Source organism: Sapajus apella, unplaced genomic scaffold (assembly GCF_009761245.1).
Source record: "Sapajus apella isolate SASKATOON/1434 unplaced genomic scaffold, GSC_monkey_1.0 scaffold223, whole genome shotgun sequence".
NCBI lineage: Eukaryota > Metazoa > Chordata > Mammalia > Primates > Cebidae > Sapajus > Sapajus apella.
This window is the reverse complement of record NW_022437163.1, coordinates 262,992-285,894: the sequence shown is the minus strand read 5'-3', so window position 1 is coordinate 285,894 and position 22,903 is coordinate 262,992. Positions and strand designations below refer to the sequence as shown.

Genomic DNA, 22,903 nt, shown 5'->3' with positions numbered 1-22,903 from the left:
AATAAACAAAAGGTTTACATTTTATGCCTTCAACAAGACACCTGACTCAAACTCAACTTCAAAGCCTTTTCAATCCCAACTACTGCTGCTCCCAAACTATTTGGGGATAAAATAACTACATATATGGTAAAAATTCCAAGTATTTGGTTAATACAACTTTTAAAACTTAACTAAATTTAACTTTTTAAACAAGAAAACAAAACTGACCAAACTACATTTAATTTACTTACATATGGCTTATAAATGGGATAAACAGGAAATGAGCTGAATTACAGACCAGATATTAAAAATTGTTCACTTACCAGGGTCAAATCTAAACTGTATCTTGACTTGTCATTTTTTTCTAATAGAAAAGTTTCACAAGGCATATTATGAAATACTCATAAATAGTTAATGGGCAAAAAATTACTTGTGGACGAAAAGATTTGTTTTTACTGGCTTCCTGGAAGAAAATAAATTTAATAGTTCAACAAATTATACTACAAGTCTTTAGTAACCAACCAGGACAATTTCCACAAGCCATTAAAACAAAAACAAATTGTTACTGAATTAGAGACAAGTTTTAATAATGGTTCAGTAGCAATATAATTGTGCTATAACTCACAACCAATTAGTCTGCAATGAAATACACAGCATTATATTTATTAAAAAAATTCCAAACATTGGTAAGTTTTGCTGAACTCTGGTGGTGAAAACTGACTATTTTACAATGTGTGAACATAGTTTAGCAGTGCACGTTGTGTGCGTGAGTTTAAGTAGGTGTTAACCCAAAGCAAGAAATGGTGCATGGATTTGATTCCCAAACTGCACTGCCATGAGCAGATGGACAAAAATGCCACATGTACAGAATTTAAGAACTCAACAATTTCATAAGAACAGTGTGACATGGCTTTCGTTAACCATACTACACTTGGGGGGCGCAGATCCAAGATGGCCGTTTACGAACAGCTCGGGATTGCAGCTCCCAGTGAAAGCGCGGAGGGACGCCGCATATCTTGTCGGATTTTTATTGCCCACAGACCAGGAGATTCCCAGGCGGAGGAGCCCCACCGGTCGCCAGCACGACCGTTTTGGCCTGCGCGGCTCTTTCGGTCCCAAGGCTGTTTTGTGGCGCCCCGGCACGGCAGTGCTCCATACAAAATACACTGGTCCAGGTGCCCTTTTGGCTGGCGATTGGAGCCCTGGGAAGGCGCAGTCGCCCATTCATCTGACTAAAGGGGGGTCTGAGGCAGGGAGCCAGGCCAGGAGATTCCCGGGCAAAAACAAACAAACAAAACGCCCCACGAATCTCAGCACCGCTGCTTCAGCCAGCGCAGGGAGTTGCCGCAGGGGAAGTCACATAGACCCTGGTGCCTTTTCAACAGGCTACTGAAACACCTGGGAGAGAGTCGACCGTTCAACTGGAGAGCAAAAGGCTCTGAGGCAGGGAGCCAGGTGATCAGGTTCGGCTGGTCCCACCCCCACATAAGAACAGCAATTGGAAACTCTTTGGATTGAGAGTTTCACAGCAAGCACAGCTGAACCTGGGACGGTCTGGCTCTATGGGGGAGGGGCGTCCACAATAGCTGAGGCAGCCCGCCAAGGCAACCTGCCAACACATCGAGAGTCCGCAATTACAGAGTCGGGCCAAGAATGCTGACACAGTTCTAACTACAACCATATAAACAGGACTGCAGGGAAGTTCACACGACAGCTGGGCAGAGCCCACAGCAGCTCAGCAAAGCCTCTGCAGGCAGACAGTGACTAGGCTGCCCCATTGCTGCGCAGGGCAGCCCTGAAAAAAAAGGCAGCAGCACAATGGAAACTCATGAATAAAGCCCTAACGCCCTGGGAGAGAGCACCAAGGGAAAAAAGGTGTTTATGAGTTCTGCTGCAGCAGACCTAAACGTATATGCCCAGCAACCCTGAATGAAAAATGGAGCTCACAACTCAGCACTTGAGCTCATGTAAAGCACACACTGTCTCCTCAAGCAGCTCCCTGACCCCCATATATCCAAAGAGCCACCTCATAAAAGAGAGATCAGACTGACATTTAGTGGGTATCTTTCTGGGACAAAGATAGCAGAAAAAGAAACTGGTAGCAACCGTTACTGTTCTGCAGCCGCTGCAGGTGATCCCCAGGCAAGCAGAGCCTGGAGTGGACCTCAGCAGCCCTACAGCAGAGGGGCCGGACTGTTAGAAGGAAAACTAAGAAACAGAAATAACTTCATTATCAACAAATTGGACATCCACTCAGAGACCCAATCTGAAAGTCAGCAACTACAAAGACGACAGGTGGATAAATCCACAAACATGGGAAGAAACCAGCGCACAAAGGATGAAAACACCTGAAACCAGAACACCTCTCCTCCTACAAGGGTTCACAACTCCTCACCAGCAAGGGAACAAGACTGGATGGAGGATGAGTGTGATGAAATGACAGAATCAGACTTCAGAAGGTGGGTAATAAGAAACTTCCATGAGCTAAAAGAACATGTTCTAACCCAATGCAAAGAAACTACTAAGAACCTTGAAAAAAGATTTGACGAAATGCTAACGAGAATGGACAAATGAGAGAGGAATATAAGCAAATTGATGGAGCTGAAAAACACAACACGAGAACTTCGTGAAGCATGAACAAGTTTCAACAGCCGAATTGACCAAGCAGAAGAAAGGATATCAGAGGTCGAAGATCAACTCAATGAAATAAAACGATAAGGCAAGATTAGAGAAAAAGTGGTAAAAAGGAATGAACAAAGTCTCCAAGAAATGTGGGACTATGTGAAAAGATTTTATCTACGTTTGGTAGGTGTACCTGAATGTGACGAAGAGAATGAATCCAGGCTGGAAAATACTCTCCAGGATATTATCCAGGAAAACTTCCCCAACCTAGCAGGGCAGGCCAATATTCAAGTCCACGAAATACAGAGAACGCCACAAAGATATTCCTCGAGAAGGGCAACCCCAAGGCACATAATTGTCAGATTCACCAGGATTGAAATGAAGGAGAAAATGCTAAGGGCAGCCAGAGAGAAAGGCCGTGTTACCCACAATGGGAAGCCCATCAGAATCACAGCAGATCTCTCAGGAGAAACCCTACAAGCCAGAAGAGAGTGGGGGCCAATATTCAACATCCTTAAAGAAAAGAACTTTCAACCCAGAATTACATATCCAGCCAAACTAAGCTTCATAAGTGAAGGAAAAATAAAATCCTTTGCGACAAGCAAGTACTCAGAGATTTCATCACCACTAGGCCTGCTCCTGAAAGAGGCTCCACACATATAAAGGAACAAGCAGTACCAGCCACTCCAAAAATAAACCAAATGGTAAAGTGCATCAACACAATGAAGAATCTGCATCAACTAATGGGCAAAACAGCCAGCTAGCATCAAAATGACAGGATCAAATTCACACATAACAATATTAACCCTAAATGTAAATGGACTAAATGCCCCAATCAAAAGACACAGACTGGCAAATTGGATAAAAAGCCAAAACCCATCGGTGTGCTGTTTCCAGGAAACCATCTCACATGCAAGAATACACAAAGGCTCAAAGTAAAGGGATGGAGGAAGATTTACCAAGCAAATGGAGAGCAACAAAAAGCAGGAGTTGCAATTCTCATCTCTGATAAAACAGACTTTAAAGCAACAAAGATCAAAAGATACAAAGAAGGACACTACATAATGGTAAAAGGATCAATGCAACAAGAAGAGCTAACGATCTTAAATATGTACGCACCCAATACAGGAGCACCCAGATACATAAGGCAAGTTCTTAATGACTTACAAAGAGACTTAGACTCCCACACAATAATAGTGGGAGACTTTAACATCCCATTGTTGATATTAGACAGATCAACCAGACAGAAAATTCACAAGAATATCCAGGACTTGAACTCAGACCTGGAACAAGCAAACCTAATAGACATTTACAGAACTCTTCACACCAAATACACAGAATATACATTCTTCTCAGCGCCACATCACACCTACTCTAAAATTGACCACATAATTAGAAGCAAATCACTCCTCAGCAAATGCAAAAGAACGGAAATCATAACAAACAGTCTCTCAGACCACAGTGCAAACAAGTTAGAACTCAGAATTCAAAAACTAACCCAGAACCGCACAGCTTCATGGAAACTGAACAACTTGCTCTTGAATGTTGACTGGCAGAAGGCAGAAATAAAGACATTCTTCGAAACCAAGGAGAATGAAGACACAACATACCAGAATCTCTGGGACACATTTAAAGCAGTCTCTAGAGGAAAATATATAGCAATGAGTGCCCACATGAGAAGCAAGGAGAGATCAAAAATTGACACCCTATCAACAAAATTGAAAGAGCTAGAAGAGCAAGATCAAAAAAACTCAAAACCTAGCAGAAGACAGGAAATAACTAAGATCAGAGCAGAACTGAAGGAGATAGAGACACAAAAAACTCTTCAAAAAATAAATAAATCCAGGAGCTGATTTTTCAAAAAGATCAACAAAATAGACCACTAGCCAGATTAATAAAAAAGAAAAGAGAGAATAACCAAATTGATGCAATAAAAAATGAAAAAGGGGGTATCACCACAGATTCCACAGAAATTCAAACCATCATCAGAGATTATTACAAACAACTTTATGCACATAAACTAGTAAACCTGAAAGAAATGGATAAATTCCTGGACCCTTGCCTCCTCCCAAGCCTAAATCAGGAAGAAGTCGAAACCCTGAATAGACCAATAACAAGGTCTGAAGTTGAGAGAGCAATTAAGAGCCTACCACCCAAAAAAAGCCCAGGTCCAGACAGGTTCACAGACGAATTCTACCAGACATACAAAGAGGAGTTGGTACCATTCCTTCTGAAACTATTCCAAATAATCCAGAAAGAGGGAATCATTCCCAAATCATTTTATGAGACCAACATCATCCTGATACCAAAACCCGGCAGAGACTCAACAACAAAAGAAAACTTCAGGCCAATATCAATGATGAACATAGACGCAAAAATCTTCAATAAAATACTGGCAAACCGATTGCAACAGCACATCAAAAAGCTTATCCAACATGATCAAGCAGGATTCATCCCAGGGATGCAAGGCGGGTTCAACATACGCAAGTCTATAAACGTAATTCACCACATAAACAGAACCAAAGACAAAAACCACATGATTATCTCAATTGATGCAGAGAAGGCCTTTGACAAAATTCAACAGTCCTTTATGCTAAAAACCCTCAATCAACTGGTTATTGATGGAACATATCTCAAAATAATAAAAGCTATTTATGACAAACCAACAGCCAATATCATACTGAATGGGCAAAAACTGGAAGCGTTCCCTTTGAAATCTGGCACTAGACAAGGATGCCCTTTCTCATCACTCCTATTCAATATAGTACTGGAAGTTCTAGCCAGAGCAATCAGGCAAGAAAAAGAAATAAAATGTATTCAAATAGGAAAGGAGGAAGTCAAATTGTCTCTATTTGCAGATGACATGATTGTATATCTAGAAGACCCCATCGTCTCATCCCAAAGTCTCCTGAAACTGATAAGCAACTTCAGCAAAGTCTCAGGATACAAAATCAATGTGCAAAAATCACAAGCATTCCTATACACCAATAACAGACTTAAAGAGAGCAAAATCAAGAATGAACTGCTATTCACAATGGCTACAAAGAGAATAAAATAACTAGGAATACAGCTACCAAGGAAAATAAAGGACCTCTTTAAGGAGAACTACAAACCACTGCTCAACGAAATTAAGAGAGGACACAAACAGATGGAGAAACATTCCATATTCATGGTTAGGATGAATCAATATAGTGAAAATGGCCATACTGCCTAAAGTAATTTACAGATTCAACACTATCCCCATCAAGCTACCAATGACCTTTTTCACAGAACTGGAAAAAAACACCTTAAATTTCATATGGAACCAGAAGAGAGCCCGCATAACCAAGTCAATTCTAAGCAAAAAGAACAAAGCAGGAGGCATCACACTACCGGACTTCAAACTATACTACAAGGCTACAGCAATCAAAACAGTATGTTACTGGTACCAAAACAGAGATATAGACCAATGGAACAGGACAGAGGCCTCGCAGGCAACACAGCATATCTACAACCATCTGATCTTTGACAAACCTGACAAAAACAAGCAATGGGGAAAGGATTCCCTGTTTAATAAATGGTGTTGGGAAAACTGGCTAGCCATGTGCAGAAAGCAGAAACTGGGCCCCTTCCTGACACCTTATACTAAAATTAACTCCAGATGGATTAAAGACTTAAACGTAAGACCCAACACCATAAAAACCCTAGAAGAAAATCTAGGCAAAACCATTCAGGACATAGGCGTAGGCAAGGACTTCATGACCAAAACACCAAAAGCACTGGCAACAAAAGCGAAAATAGACAAATGGGACCTAATCAAACTCCACAGCTTCTGCACAGCAAAGGAAACAGTCATTAGAGTGAATTGGCAACCAACAGAATGGGAAAAAGTTTTTGCAGTTTACCCCTCTGACAAAGGGCTGATATCCAGAATTTACAAAGAACTAAAACAGATTTACAAGAAAAAAACCAACAAGCCCATTCAAAAGTGGGCAAAGGATATGAACAGACACTTTACAAAAGAAGACATACATGAGGCCAACAAACATAAGAAAAAATGCTCATCATCACTGGTCATCAGAGAAATGCAAATCAAAACTACACTGAGATACCACGTCACGCCAGTTAGAATGGCGATCATTAAAAAATCTGGAGACAACAGATGCTGGAGAGGATGTGGAGAAATAGGAACACTTTTGCACTGTTGGTGGGAGTGTAAATTAGTTCAACCATTGTGGAAGACAGTGTGGCGATTCCTCAAGGACCTAGAAATAGAAATTCCATTTGACCCAGCAATCCCATTACTGGGTATATATCCAAAGGATTACAAATCATTCTACTATAAGGACACGTGCACATGAATGTTCACTGAAGCACTGTTTACAATAGCAAAGACCTGGAACCAACCTAAATGCCCATCGATGATAGACTGGACAGGGAAAATGTGGCACATATACACCATTGAATATTATGCAGCCATCAAAAACGATGACTTTGGGTCCTTTGTAGGGACATGGATGAACATGGAAACTATCATTCTCAGCAAACTGACAGAAGAGCAGAAGATCAAACACCACATGTTCTCACTCATAGGCGGGTGTTGAACAATGGGAACCCATGGACACAGGGAGGGGAGCACTACACACTGGGGTCAGTTGGGGGGAAATAGGAGAGGGACGGTGCGGGGTGGGGAGTTGTGGAGAGATAGCATGGGGAGAGATGCCAGATGTAGGTGATGGGGAGGAAGGCAGCAAATCACATTGTCACGTGTGTACCTATGCAACAATCTTGCTGTTCTTCACATGTACCCCCAAACCTAAAATGCAATGAAATAAATAAATGTGAAAAAAAAAGAAATCCTTAAGTCAAAGATGGGTTTAATCCTTATGCAATGACTGAACATAGAAATAAAAGTATTGACAACGAGATGAAAAAAAAAAAAAAATCTGGAGACAACAGATGCTGGAGAGGATGTGGAGAAATAGGAACACTTTTACACTGTTGGTGGGAGTGTCAATTAGTTCAACCGTTGTGGAAGACAGTGTGGCGATTCCTCAAGGACCTAGAAATAGAAATTCCATTTGACCCAGCAATCCCATTAATGGGTATATATCCAAAGGATTATATATCGTTCTACTATAAGGACACATGCACATGAATGTTCATTGTTGCACAGTTTACAATAGCAAAGACCTGGAACCAACCCAAATACCCATCGATGACAGACTGGACAGGGAAAATGTGGCACATATACACCATTGAATATTATGCAGCCATCAAAAATGATGAGTTTGTGTCCTTTATAGGGACATGGATGAACCTGGAAGCCATCATTCTCAGCAAACTGACACAGGAGCAGAAAATCAAATACCGCATGTTCTCACTCATAGGCGGGTGTTGAACAATGGGAACCCATGGACACAGGGAGGGGAGCATTACACACTGGGGTCTCTTGGAGGGAAATAGGGGAGGGATAGTGGGGGGTGGGGAGTTGGGGTGGGAGGGCATGGGGAGAAATGCCAGATATAGGCGAGGGGGAGGAAGGCAGCAAATCACACTGCCACGTGTGTACCTATGCAACAATCTTGCATGTTCTTCACATGTACCCCAAAACCTAAAATGCAATAATAATAAAAAAAAACAAACCATACTACACTTCCAGGAAGAGCAACTCATCACCCCAAATTCCCAGGCTTCATTACGACCCCCAGTAGCACCAGCAGGTATGAGGAACTGGACAGCTCAACAGTGACTCTAAGGTGCGTGCCAGTGTTTAGAGAACACAGCAGTTAAAGTTAGTTTTCTACTCTCCCTGAGTTGAATGAAGCTTAGAAAAACAATATTGATTCCTCAAAATCTGACTGAAATTTTGAAAAACTATGATGGTAAATGTTTCAAAATTTACTTTGATACAGCAGTTTCAAACATTTTTTAACGGACAATACTAAAACTGGGTTATAATTTTCTATATAGGATTGCGGAAGAGACTTTTTAATTTGGATTTCTGTTTTTGCAAGATGGTAAATTTTCAATCATGGCAAGATAGAGTAAAAACTAACCTTCCATTCCAAACCAGCTACCTTAATTTTGACAACAGAAACAATCTGTAATTGAACACTAAATTCTAGTAATAACTTTAATCCTAATAATTATTGATTAGGCTCAGTGTAAAATTGCTAAGATTAGATGGACAAAATGATTTTACATAAAATAAAATGTTGAAGGACACAAGCCAGGCGTGGTGACTCACACCTGTAATGCCAGCACTTTGCGAGGCCGAGGCAGGTAGACCACTTGAGGTCAGGAGTTCGAGACCAGCCTGGACAACATGGGGAAACCCCATCCCTACTAAAAATACAAAAAAGAATTAGCCAGTCATCGTGGCACACGCCTGTAATCCCAGCTACTCAGGAGGCTGAGGAAGGAGAGTCGCTTGAACCCAGGAAGTGGAAGTTGCAGTGAGCCGAGATCGTGCCACTGCACTCCAGCCTGGGTGACAGAGTGAGACTCCATCAAGAAAAGAAAAGAGAAGAGAAAAGAAATTAAGTTTTTCACACAAATTCTTAAGGAAAGATATTACTAAATGCCATTAGAAAAGGGAGGAAACTTTTTATCAAGAATTTAAAAACAAATGCTTCCACATTTCTAATTTATAGGTATTCTAATAATACTGAGTGACGTTATACACAACTTAGCCTAAATTATGGAAAATCATATTATTTAGAAGAACTGCAAGAGAATCAGTTGTTGTAGTAAGTGTTGTTATAAACATTTAAAGCAGCAAAAAATACCAAATACCTGCACAGTATGAATGATAAATGCACATGATAAAGTAAAAAAAAAAAGGAACAAATGGGAAGAAAGCCAACAGAAGAGGGCAGTGGGCATGGGCCAGAGAGGGCAAGAACTGGGATGGGGACATAGAGGAGCCCAACCTAAGGTAAGACACAGGCTCAGGCTTTACCACAGCCAGAAAGGCTGCTTTTTCTTTGTTTTTGGCAGAAGGTAAACAGGAGCAAATTACTTTTTAGAGGTAACTTAGCTGGACTTGTGAAGAACAATGTGGAAGGTCCAGTGCAGCTGCAGGAGGGGGACCGTGGGATTCCTATAGAACAGGAGCACTGATGAGCCAAACAAGGCTCCGCTTGGAAGGCAGCAATCAACAAAGATGCACAGACCTGTGAGGCTGCCAGGACAGCCAGGCAGCAATGCAGCCCTTGTGCTTCTAAGCTCACTAGCTACCTTGCTCCACCTCTGAGAGGTGGTTTGGTGAAACACAGCCCTTCTCAAGAGGGTTGCAAGGTAAACCTTAGTTGGTACATGAGTGCATAGCACATTTTAATTTTTATAGTTATGCATTTATTTTATATGCATTAAAAAAATGAGCAACAGAAAGTTAACCACTTCACAGGTATTAGTGTTTAGGATGAAGCTTAAGTAGGTATTTCTGTTTAAAAAAGTAAATTTGAAGGAAATCTGCTCAGCAAATTATAGTAGCACGTGGTACACAGACCAAAAAAAATCATGCAATGGTTCAAATGACCAAAATTGGTAAAATAATGGCCCTGGTCTATGAACTCCCCCTCCAACGAAGCACAGAACACTCACACCTTCTCCAGAGTCAGTGACCAAAGATGACGCAGCAGGGCACCCAGCACAGAAACCACCAGAAGCCAATGACTTCTTCCTGTGCCCCATCCTACTCTCTCACTCACCCAAGAATTAAATTCTTTTATGTAGACAGATGGTCAAGAATTGCTGCTATAAAACAACTCAGTATGGTCCGAACTATCAAACAGCTACACAGAGAAATAGTTACTGCTAAAGAGACCTCTCTGCTGATATTTTTCCTGGCTACTTAAGTCCTGAAAATTTCCACAAGGCTGAGTCAAATCTGCGTTTCACCATCTGTAAGAGAGGTACCTACTGAGAGGTACCTACACGCTGGCCAGTGTGTAAATATCTAAAAGAGAACTCAGAAAACACTGGGAAGTCCAGCCTGCACATGGTGACTGGGCTTCAGTGAAGCATGGAACATGACAGGAATTGTAAGCAGTAGTTATGTAAGAAGCCCTGGAAATTCTGCTTGGAATCAAATATAACAAATAAAATTATCTGAAGCTTAAAGTTATTTAACTCTCTAATTTTTTTGTCCTCCCAGTAGCACTTTTAATTGTCTAAAAGCAAGTAAAAGAAACATTTACCCAATGTCTTACAGAACCATTAGAAACACAGAATTAATAGCTTCATAAACTATAGCTTCTATTTTATCCATTATAGAATAAAAGTGCATAAGCCACATAGTAATTAACCTTTAGACAAAAGCAAACAATAAATGAAATCTATGGCTAAGATCCTTTCTTTCTGAGTGTAGCCCAAGATAAAAATTTCTTCTAAAAGGGTATTATTAATGCAATAAGGCTTTTGTGGAATTCTATTTTGTATGAAATTCCTGTTTTCTATTAGCTAGTTCTTGCTCTGCGACACAAGTCTCATTCTTTGTGAAAAATGCAAAGCAGAAAACATTTGTGAAATCATCAGGTAAAGATCCCATGACGGTTCTATCACTGACACGGTACAGAGGTACGAGATGCATCCCCCAAGAGACCACCTTATCGCATCGTGAGCAACCACAGAGCCACAGGGCAGGTCAGTGTTTGCCCCCACTGAGGCTTGGGAACCTCTGACACCAATACTGGAGAAATCATCCAATCTTACTGTTTTCTCCTGAACTCGTTCCCTTTTGGTTTTTGATTAATAGGTAACAAACAGGCACAGCAGCATCTTATACGTTGTACACTTACAATCTTCAAAACATAGTTGCCCAAAAGAGTCATCAAAGCAGTTTTTGAAATAGAACACTTACTTTGACCACATAATTGAACCTTCGGATATCTTGAATTGCACTTGAGAAATCTAACCGATTAAAAGCTTCTCCCAAGGTACAATAGCCATGCCTCTGGAAGAGTGACACGAAGTTAAAGTTAGTCAATTAGCCAAAAATAATCGGCAGTTAATGTCAATTAATTGTGCAATTAAAAAAAAAGTTTGGCAAAGGACATTTGTTTTTATTCCTAAAACTAATTTTTGATTTAGATGAGACTATAGTAAAATTATAGCAATGCTAATAATTTAAGCTATTTATGTATAACTGAGACACCATTAAGTGACTTTTTTACTAACCTGCTGAAGTAATGACAAAGACAAATATTTATTAAATATCTTGCTGGTTTATTTTGTTGGCGACAAATTGGGGTATGGATGATGTCAAGGCTAAGACCATAAAAAACTGGATATATTCTAGGCTATGCGACTAAAAATACATAAATCATCTGCTCAGCTGCATTATAAGGATGTAGGTGTCATAAACACATAGTTGAAACACAGGATTTCTCTGTGGGGGAGGCATGCACTGCCTGAGTTTGAAGTACAACATGGGATTTCTCTCCGGAGCAGGCATGCACTGCCCAGGTTGGAAGCATGCTCAACCAAAAGGTTCAAGGCTGGGAGAGGCACTTCAGCAGCAGGAAGGCACCATCAGAAACCAGCACTGGGAATGGAGAGGACTGAAGGCAAGTGCTGGATGTGACCATGGGCAGTTTTCAGGCTGGGAACACGGATGCCAAGAACTCCAAACGCCAAAAAAACTGGTGATTAGACCCATAGGTCCAAGAACAAAGGAAGAAAATGAAACAATTTATTTTCAGTACTGTCAACACTGCTGCTATTCTTAGATGTTTTTCTTCCACGATCCACCCTGTATTCTAAATTGGTTTGTATAGATTAACACATCAAGTTTCAGGAGTCATTTAAAATTCTATCTTCCTCCTCCATATTTAAAATATTTAAAATCTACAGATTTTCATTTCCAAGTTGTAGAGATAAATAATATGGAGAACAGTAACAGAAAACATGAGATGATAGATCTCAAATTCTAAACAGGTGATCTGAGATGTTCCAGAGAAAGCAGCTGGAGTCCTTCGTCTCTGATTGCTGATACACTCGGAGGCTCATGTGCTTCTTTGCGCCAATCTCAATCGCCCTAATGTATACACAACTCTACGAAATACATTCATTTAAAACAACCACATATATTGACTGAGTGCCTGCTATGTGAAAAACATCTTCCTGGGAACTCTAGGGAGAAGGAAAGGCTAATTTTGATATATATTATAATCTGAAATCCATCACAGCTGATAATCCTATTTTATTTATCTCTTCATTCCACACAATGGTGCAGCAGGCACTTTCCGAGGTTACCACTCATCTCACAACAGGAAATTAAATCTGATTCACAGAGCAGACCACAAAAGGCATGTCTGGACCTAGAACCACAGCAGGTAACCTCGGAAGCCATGAGACACCAGCCAGCATGGACAAGCAGCAGGCACTTGCTCTGTACCAGGTGAGGGTGTGGAGACATGGTGTGGTGCAGGGACACCAGCACCCAGTCCCAGTTCTGGTCCCTCTCATCCTGGTTAGGTTCTGGTTCCTAGGATTCCAGGGAACATCCCCACAGCCTCACAGTAGGATCCTCTTTTCCTGTATATGCTAGCATGGATGGGATCCTTTGTTCTGCGATCAGAATGGCAACACAGGGCAGATGACATATTTAGTGGTCTTTCATAAGCGTGAAATTTTGTTTTTTACAAACTATGTTAGATTCTGTCCAACAATCTTCTAATGGTATGTTACAGTATATAAGGATCTGATTCATTCTATAACCACTAACCGTTGCTAAATAGATTAGTTTTCTTTCTCAGAATCTAATCCTTCAGTTTCTAGGAAGCTGGACTAGTTTCAGACCATCTACAAACTTTTCTGGAATATTTAACTTTCTCTAAAATAACATATGATAAACAATTGTTCCCTAATTTCCCAATTGTTGCAAAATAAAGCAAATGCAGAGTTTCTAGGACTTTATAAAGGAACTCAACTTCCCTGATCCCAGTAAAGAAACCGGAAACAGCCTGAAGCACTCTGGTTTGTCTCATGTCTCATGAAAAAGCTTTAGCCCAACTTGGCCAAAGAAAGGAAAGAGTTTAAATGGTTCTGCACAAACCCAACCCAACTATAATTTTGTCTTAGCCACTCTTCACATGGAATGAGGGGCTCACAGATGTCCTAACCTCCAAAACACGCCACAGAGAGAACACACTCCCATCAGCATCAGGGGTTCAAGCTAACACAGAGAAAATGCATAGGACTGAAGGAGTCAATGCTTGTTTTAAATACCCTTACTGCTGACTCAGATATGTATTCAGTTATGTACAGGTAGGCAGTAACCACATACTGCACATATATACCACACGCCGCCACACAGCATATATCCCACACACCAATATGTGCACAAATACACACTAAACCACACACACCATACACACAATACACACCAATGTGTGCACAAATACACAGCCACATACCACACGCACATGCAGGCACACACAATAATCACTTCCTCAAAAGCTCCTCATATGCTATCACCTAGTAGAATGTGAACCACAGATTTGATATTGCAAAAGAAATTTTGTTTTATGCAACTTTATTAATAAACTTATTTAATGTGACTCCATATTCAACAGAAACAATGCAAGATACTCTCTTATTTATAATAGAATACTTACTTCTTTTGTGCTTTCTTTATGGACATAGATCCATTTTTCACGATAAAAACCTAGAATAAAAATTAACTTTGTTTTTAAAATCTGGTGAATCATTTCAAAATGAAGATTTTAAAGGAATTTAAATAACTGGACATGCTAACAAAATTACCTGACTTACTGAATTGACAAGAAATGCTTTTACTTGGTTAAATGCAAACAGAATTGCTTTGTTTCTTAATGTTAGGTTAAGATATGAACAACGATTTCAGACAGTACCAAGTCCTAGTAACTTAGAAAAAAATTAGTATTATTGACTGAAGTCCTGTGAAGACATATATGATTATAAAATGCAATTACATTACTAAATTCCTACGTACTCTAATAAAAAGTTCTATTCTTCTATTGCTCTGTATGGTACTCCATAAAAACAAATTTTTCAGATAAATCTTAAAGTTTCAAGAATCACACTAACTGTATTCTCCACGTGATCCTATCTTCTTCACATAGTAGTCCCCCCATATTCAATTACTCACAGTCAGCTTTGGTCTGAAAACATTAAATGGAAAATTCCAGAAATAAACCATTCATATGTTTTACATTGTGTGTTGTTCTGGGTGGTGTGATGAAATCTCACACTGTCCTGCTCTGTCCTGTCTGGGATCCGAATCCTCTTTTTGTCAGGCAAGTCCTACACTACCTGCCTCTTGGTCACTCAGTAGCCGTTGTGGTCAGATCAACTATTGAGGTATCACAGCGTTTGTGTTTAAAGAACCCTATTGTACTTCATAATGGCCCCAAATACAAGAGGAATGATGCTGGCATGTTGCTATAACTGTTTCATTTGTTTATTAGTTATCCTTGTTAATCTCTTACTGTGAATAATTTATAAATTAAACTTTATTTTAAGTGTGTATGTATAGAAAAAAAAAAACCATAGTATCCATAGGGTTCAGTATTATCCACGGCTTTAGGCATACTCTGGAGGTGGGGGGATTCTATCCCTCGAGGTAAGGGAGCCTATTATACATTAACACGTGCCTTAGTAACTCACGGATGTGCTGCAAGGCAGTGTCATGAAAAATCCCTATGCACTCTCACTGATAAGTCCCACCTCCAGCCTTCCTCTGCTGCCAACTAACATCCTAAACTCCAGCTCTGAATGTATCTGTCTCCTGCTCTAAATCTTCAATGACTTCGAAACCACAGTAAGGACACCCCTCATTTTGGCCTTACTTCTCAAGATTGAGCTCAATTCATGACCATAATTCAGGCATTCAGACGCATTTTGTGGGTTTTGCTAGCTCTTGTTTTGTTTTTGCACATCTTACCTACTGAAAACGGCTGAGTTGCGAAAAGTCTTACCACTAAATCAGTAGGCAATACTGGATTCTGGGCTGTTTTTTACATATCTGTATCACCTTTTATTTCATAAGATAGCACTGTCAGAGTAATTGAGTATTTCAATATAATCAACAAGTAAAATAAAATTAATGAGAATGATCTTACTTTGAGTATTTGTGTCATTTCTAAAATGGTCCTTTTTCCTTTTTTTGGATGCACATTCATGCTCTTCATTATTGAATATTTCTTCATCTTCACTATTTAAGATACTGAAATAAAGATATATTCTATTAAAATATTTTTTCAGGGAGATCTTCATTTGGCTTTTCTTAAAGATATATTCTATTAAAATATTTTTTCAGGAAGATCTTCATTTGGCTTTTCTTTTGTAAAGGATACAAATACTTCAAAGTGACAGATTGTGAGCTTGAAATTACAAGGGTAATGCTTAATATATATTTTTTTCATTTTGAGAAATGAGATGTATCCTGGCTCTTTGAGAATATTATACCAGAAAGTGCTGAACATGTTTTACAATCTCTCAAGGGTCTTGATATGCTTAACCAAGGTAGTTTCAAACATCAAAATGCTTTACTAAAACACAGAATTATTTTTAAAACTATAAAAACTCCAGAAAATAAGATTGTAAGAATATGATGATACCCAATATTGACCAATGACTTGCTGTATCCCTTACCCCATGCTGAGTAATGACTCAACATTTCTGCTTATCCCCATTTTTAAAGGTTAATTATTACTGTACTAAACATTTCTTATTAAGCACCAACCATATATGCTGTTAACACATTTAACAGGAATCAGGTGGGGTACATTTTTTACCATTTAAACACATTCAATTAAGTTTTTCCAGTATTTCTTCTTTGTGATAAGAAAATCAAATCATAAGGCAATAACTAAACAATGAGAACACCTTTCACTTTTTAAAAAAAATTTCTTCCTTATAGTTAAAAAAAACCCCAAAACATATAAATAGTAATTCACATCCTCAAAACTAAAGATGTGTAAAATTTTAATTTTCCACGCACTGATAACAGATTTTCAGTCTAAAGTGAGGAAGGAAGCTCTGTGGAGACAAGCTGGCTGTTGGAGGCATGCAAGAATGATGCTCAAATCAAAGGAACTAAAATTCCTTATTTCCCGGTCATCGTTCTTTGACAAGAAAATTGTATACAAGCCCCTTTCCACTCACCAGTATTCGCTTTTAGTAAAAATGGCTGACTTTGCCAACTGAGTCAATTTCTCACTGTCAGAACAGACTTAAACAGCAATGGCAACAGCTGTAAATCATCAAGACAAGCAAAGAGCATTTGAAAAACATACAAACAAATGAACTTTTTGTGGCAGATATTATAACACCAATTTATGGAAATACATTGATGTTCGTAATTTATAGTTAGTCTTACACCAGTCTGTCATTGATTGAGAGACTGAATGTAAAAGCTTTAGAATCTCAAAGGGCTTCCTTTTTTATTATTATTCTTTAAGTTCTGAGGTACATGTGCAGATCTTGCAGGATTGTTACATAGGTATCAGAGGCCATGGTGGTTTGCTGCATCCATTACCCCGTCACCTACATTAGGTATTTCTCCCAATGTTATCCCTTCTCAATGCCCCCACCCACTGCTATCCCTCCCCTAGTTCCCCCAACCCTCAACAGGCCCCAGTGTGTGATATTCCCTCCCTGTGTCCATGTGTTCTCATTGTTCAACACCCACTTTAGAGTGAGAACATACGGTGTTTGGTTTTCTGTTCTTGTGTCAGTCTGCTGAGAATGATGGTTTGCAGCTTCATCCATGTCCCTGCAAAGGACATGAACTCATCCTTTTTTATGGCTGCACAGTATTCCATGGTGTATATGTGCCACATTTTCTTTGTCTAGTCTATCACTGATAGACGTGTGGGTTGGTTCCAAGTCTTTCCTACTGTAAACAGTGCTGCAATGAACATGTGTGCATGTGTCTTTGTAATAGAACGATTTATAATCCTTTGGGTATATACCCAGTGATGGGATTGCTGGGTCAAATGGAATTTTTATTTCTAGATCCTTGAGGAATTGCTACACTGTCTGTTTCACAATGGTGGAACTAATTTACACTCCCACCAACAGTGTAAAAGCATTCCTATTTTTCCACATTCTCTCCAAGCATCTGTTGTCTCCAGATTTTTTAATGATCACCATTCTCGCTGGCATTAGATGGTATCTCAATGTGGTTTTGATTTGCATTTCTCTAATGAAGAGTGATGATGAGCATTTTTTCATGTTTGTTGGCTGCATAAATGTCTTCTTTTGAAAAGTGTCTGTTCTTATCTTTCGCCCACTTTTTGATGGGTTTTTTTTTCTTGTATATTTGTTTTAGTTCTTTGTAGATTCTGGATATTAGCCCTTTGTCAGATGGGTAGCTTGTAAAAATTTTTTCCCATTCTGTTGGTTGCTGGTTCACTCTAATGATTGTTTCTTTTGCTATGCAGAAGCTCTTAAGTTTAATTAGATCCCATTTGTCTATTTTGGCTTTTGTTGCCATTGCTTTTGGTGTTTTAGTCATGAAGTCGTTGACTATGCCTACGTCCTAAATGGTATTGCTTAGGTTTTCCCCTAGGGTTTTTATGGTGTTAGGTCTTATGTTTAAATCTTTAATCCCGCATTTGTAGATTCAATGGTATCCCCATGAAGCTACCATTGACATTCTTCACAGAACTGGAAAAAACCACCTTAAACTTCATACGGAGCCAAAAAAGAGCCCACATAATCAAGACAATCCTAAGCAAAAAGAACAAAGCTGGACGCATCACGCAATTTGACTTCAAACTATACAAGGTTACAGTAATCAAAACAGTATGGTACCAAAACAGAGATATAGACCAATGGAACAGAACAGAGGCCTCAGAAGTAATGCCACACATCTATAACCATCTGATCTTTGACAAACCCGACAAAAACAAGCAATGGGGAAAGGATTCCCTGCTTAATAAATAGTGTTGGGAAAACTGGCTAGCCATGTGCAGAAAGCTGAAACTGGACCCCTTCCTTACACCTTACACAAAAATTAACTCTAAAAGGGCTTTTCTAACGAAAATTACAAACATATGAAAGGAAAAGCACAAATATACTGTTTTCCAGGAACAGTGTCACAGAAATAAAGACAGAATATGGAAGGAGAGAGGACTGCTGACTAATCTCATCTGTACAGGGAGAAGGACACTCCATGGAGCTTAGTTCTAACGTGTGTGGGACAGAAAAGCCAGGTGAACCTAGGGACATCCCGTGGACACATTGAACTGGAACCAACTCTGCCTATGGGTGGTAGGGCCAGGTTCAGATGCTTGCAGTAACTGCATTCTCCTGTGAATCTGAGCCTACATGGTGTTGGCTGTGGCTCCCTGGGGGCTACCCACACTGTGGATTCCACAGGTGGAGGTGACATTCTTAGGTACTGCTGGGACACATCCTGGGCCCACATGGGCAGCGGTAGGGCTCAAAGAACTTCTGTATTAGGGCCTTGGGGAGTCTATGTCAGACTTGAGGACCAAGCCTGGGCTCACAAATGACAACCAAGGGAAAATGGCTACTTTAGAAAAACCAGTAACTAGGCTATTTTTACAAAGTATTTTAAATATGGGGAAAAGCTATTATTTTTTGGTTGTGGGTCTTATACTGTCAGGTAAACAAAAATGTACAAGTAGAGAAGAAAGATAAATGCTTCTGAAATTTAAATTCAACATATTAAAACGTTAATAAAGGAATATTTATAGAGCTTTTCATTCTGCATGTATCAACTACATTTCATAGCAATCAACTACATTTCATAGCAAACATGTTCTCTTTTTATAACCTTTGTTTCATAAGCAAGACAAACATTACCTACTCTGACTTAAAAACAAGGGAACTGGCCCAACAACTTTATTAAAAAGTGTCAAAAAACTTCAATAGACACCTCTCCAAAGAAGAGATACAACAGCCAACAAACCCATGAAAAGATGCTCCACATCAAAAATAGGGAAATGCAAATTAACACTACAATGAGATACTACCTCACACTCATTATGAGGCTACTGGCAAAAAAAGCAAGTAACAAGTGCTGACAGGGATGTGGAGAAACTGGACCCCTTGTGCAGTGTTGGTAGAAACGGAAGATGGTATAGCCACTACAGTAAACAGTATGGAGGTTCTTCAAAAAATTAAACATAGAATTACCGTATGATCCAACAATTCCACTTCTGGGTTTTATTCAAAAGAACTGAAAACAGAGAATGAAAGAGACACTTGTATACCCACTTTCACAGCAGTATTAATTCCAACAGCGAAACATGGAAGCAACCCACATGTCCATCAGTGGATAAATGGATAAACAAAATGTGGTGTACACTATACACAACATGGAATATTATTCATTCTGAAAAAGGAAATACTGACACATGCCACAACAGGGCTGAAACTTGAGGACATTATGCTCAGTGAGATAAGACAGTCACAAAAGGACACATACCGTCTGATTTGACTTATAGGAGGTACTCAGAAATGTCAAATAATATAGACAGAAAGTAGAAAGGCAGTTACCAGGTCTGGGGGTGCTGGAGAATGAAGAGTTAGTGTTTAATTGGGACAGACTTTCAGTCTGGGAAGATGAAACAAGATGTCATTTGTGAGCCTAGAGATGGATGGTGGTTATGGTTGCACGACAATGTGAATATACTGAACACCACTGACCCGTACCTCTAACAATGGTTACGATGGCAATTTTGTGTTATGTGTATTTTGTTGTAATTAAAGATAAGAGACAGTGTGTAAGAGAGGAAAGGAAGCAGCAGCTTGTCTTGTTCATGCTGTCTGAGGTACATTTCGGAGGGGTGGTGTGGAGGTCAGAAAGTGTTAAAAACAAAGAAAAGGACCTCATACAACACAAGCTGAAAATACAGGGCACAAAGGCACTTGTAAGGCACACAGGGTTTCCATAAACTTAAAACATGTCCGAATGATGGAGCTAACAGCCCTTAACTCCCCATACCCAGGCTGCACCACAGCAATGTCATCCCCTTGCTTGTAAACATGCCCCGAAGGCAATGAAATTCCAAGTTTCCTCTGACAAACACAAGGAAAGTGCATGACTTTTCCAAGTTCCTTTCCATTCAAGAAAAGGAAGAGAAGAATAAAGAATCAACAAAACAACTCCAAATGGAAGTAAACTAGAGCCAAGAACAGAACTGTTTCTCATAATTAAACCCGGATTTCTATAAATTATAATCCTCATTCTAGTGATGACCTATAATAAGATTTGCATTTTCTTCTGATGGTATTTTCCTGAAGAGATGGATAATATGGTCTTAATGTTCATCTCCCAGACCACTCTAAGGTTCTAAGCACAGGCTTCACAGGAATGTGCTGCTAAGGGCCATCATTTCCAAATCATTTCCACACAAGTCTAGGAAAATAAAACAGGCTGGAGGGTAAGCCTCCAGTTTTTAAAACTGCGAATCAAGGGCATCAGTTCTTAACTATAATGCTGTAAGATATGTCACAAAACTTTTGTTACCAGTAAGAAAAATTACCAATACTTGTGAATGATTTCAGTTTTAATAATTATAAAAGTACTATATTTTCTATAAAATGTTTAGTATTTGATTGGAAATGAATCCAGTATAACATGACTTACAGAGATAGAGCATTCCCATCCTCACTTCCATTCTTATTAATTTTGAGGAATTTTAAAAATACAGAAAAGTATAAAAAATAAGACAAGATATCCATATACCACAATCCAAAATCAATCAGTATCTATCATCTTATATTTACTTGAAGTCCTTTTAAAAAGAAGTGGATGTTTATATAAAAAGTTGGAGTCCCCTTTAATCAATACCCACCCCACCTCCCATACTCATTACTTTCCCTACCACTGTCCACAAGGGCCCAGGAAGTACCCCAGCAGTGCCCAAGAAGGTCACCTCCACCTGTGAAATCCACAGTGTGGGTAGCCCCCGGGGAGCCACAGCCAACACCAATTAAAATGTGATCATTTCACCAAAACCAAAACAAAGTGGAACAAACCCTCAAACATAATCATTGACGAGTAATTATCACCCTGGCCGCCTCTGACATTTCCTTTGGATCAGTTTGGCTGTACCTCTTTCTGTCAAGCAGGAGCTAGACTACATTTTGGTCAGCTCCTCCCCAGAGGGAGCTACAATCTCTGCTCCAACAATCTCAATTATTAAGTTAGACTCTGTTCATCAACGGCTACCTATTAAACTTAGCTTTTTAATCATACATTTTTTTTTCCCAATCTGGTTGGATTATTTTCTCCTGGTAGGCAAATGTTGACATTCATTTTCCTGATATAAAGCTACTTTCATATCAGTGTATTATTAGTCTCTAATTATAAAAAGATAATCCATAAAAAAAAGTCCAGTTAATTTTATATAAGTTTAAAAATAAGATGTGAAAACTATTATTAGGATTAACATTTCCTTCCTAAACATCTAACATGACACACTTAAGGACTCCTAACACACTTTTAAATGAAGGGTGCAGCAGAGCAGAGGGCAACAAGAGCACCAAGGCCAGGTGGAGCCACAGTCAATGCAGGCCCATCTCCCTCCGCAGGGAGAAGCAAATGCACTGTGCAAAGTGTGCAATCTGGCAGGAGGGAAACGACGTCTTAAAGAGAAGGGCCACCTTCTGGAAGTCCACCAGATGAGGCTGCAAACCCATCAAAGGGCATCAGACAACTCTGTGCACAGGGTACACAGAGCAATGCCTCCCACATCCTATTACTTCCTGCATGTGCAACTGGGACCACCACACCCCCTACCTGCACCATCTTACCTGGACAGAAAAAGTCTCAGCCACCTCAGGACTAGGGTATTCACATGTCTTCCAGTTATATAAATTTCTCCCCCTTAAGAATGCATGTCTATAAAAAATGAGAAATGAAACTGGACTTGGGAGTGATTTCTGTAAGGCTGGTTGCCTCGCCCGGAGTCTGGACACACCCATCTCCCTCCCCGCTTGAAAATTACCTTATTAGAATATGCCCATCATCTAGCTCCGCCTTGGAAATCCCCTCTGCACTCAGCACTTAGCCCGCTCACCGGAAATCCCACCTACCTACCAATAGCAGTTCACCCCGTCCACATCCTGTTTTTCCAAATCCAATCAAACGCCTTCACTCCCTATAAAACCCCACTCCTGAGAGGAGTCAAGCGCAACTTCCCTGGCCCCTCTCCCCCGGACCACAGAACCTCACCCGGGAGCTGAATAAATTGTCATCTAATTTTCTTGTGCTGGCCTCAGTTTCCTCGTTTTTAACTCGGCAATAAACCTACAGAGAATAAACTTTACAGTTTCGTAGCAGGGATTTTAGGTC

The 22,903-nt window shown here is 39.8% G+C and overlaps 1 protein-coding gene across 6 annotated transcripts in view; it reads right to left on the bottom strand.

Annotated features, from left to right (window-relative positions):
• Positions 1–22,903, bottom strand: part of FBXO25 (F-box protein 25) — a 70,749-nt gene that overhangs the window by 26,814 nt on the left and 21,032 nt on the right. For all 6 annotated transcript variants that reach the window (XM_032271067.1, XM_032271072.1, XM_032271066.1 and 3 more), the window contains exons 3-5: positions 15,690–15,793; positions 14,205–14,254; positions 11,447–11,539 (exon numbers count right to left, since the gene is read on the bottom strand). In XM_032271067.1, the coding sequence (XP_032126958.1) occupies positions 11,447–11,539; positions 14,205–14,254; positions 15,690–15,793 (247 nt within the window). The remainder of the gene's footprint in view (positions 1–11,446; positions 11,540–14,204; positions 14,255–15,689; positions 15,794–22,903) is intronic.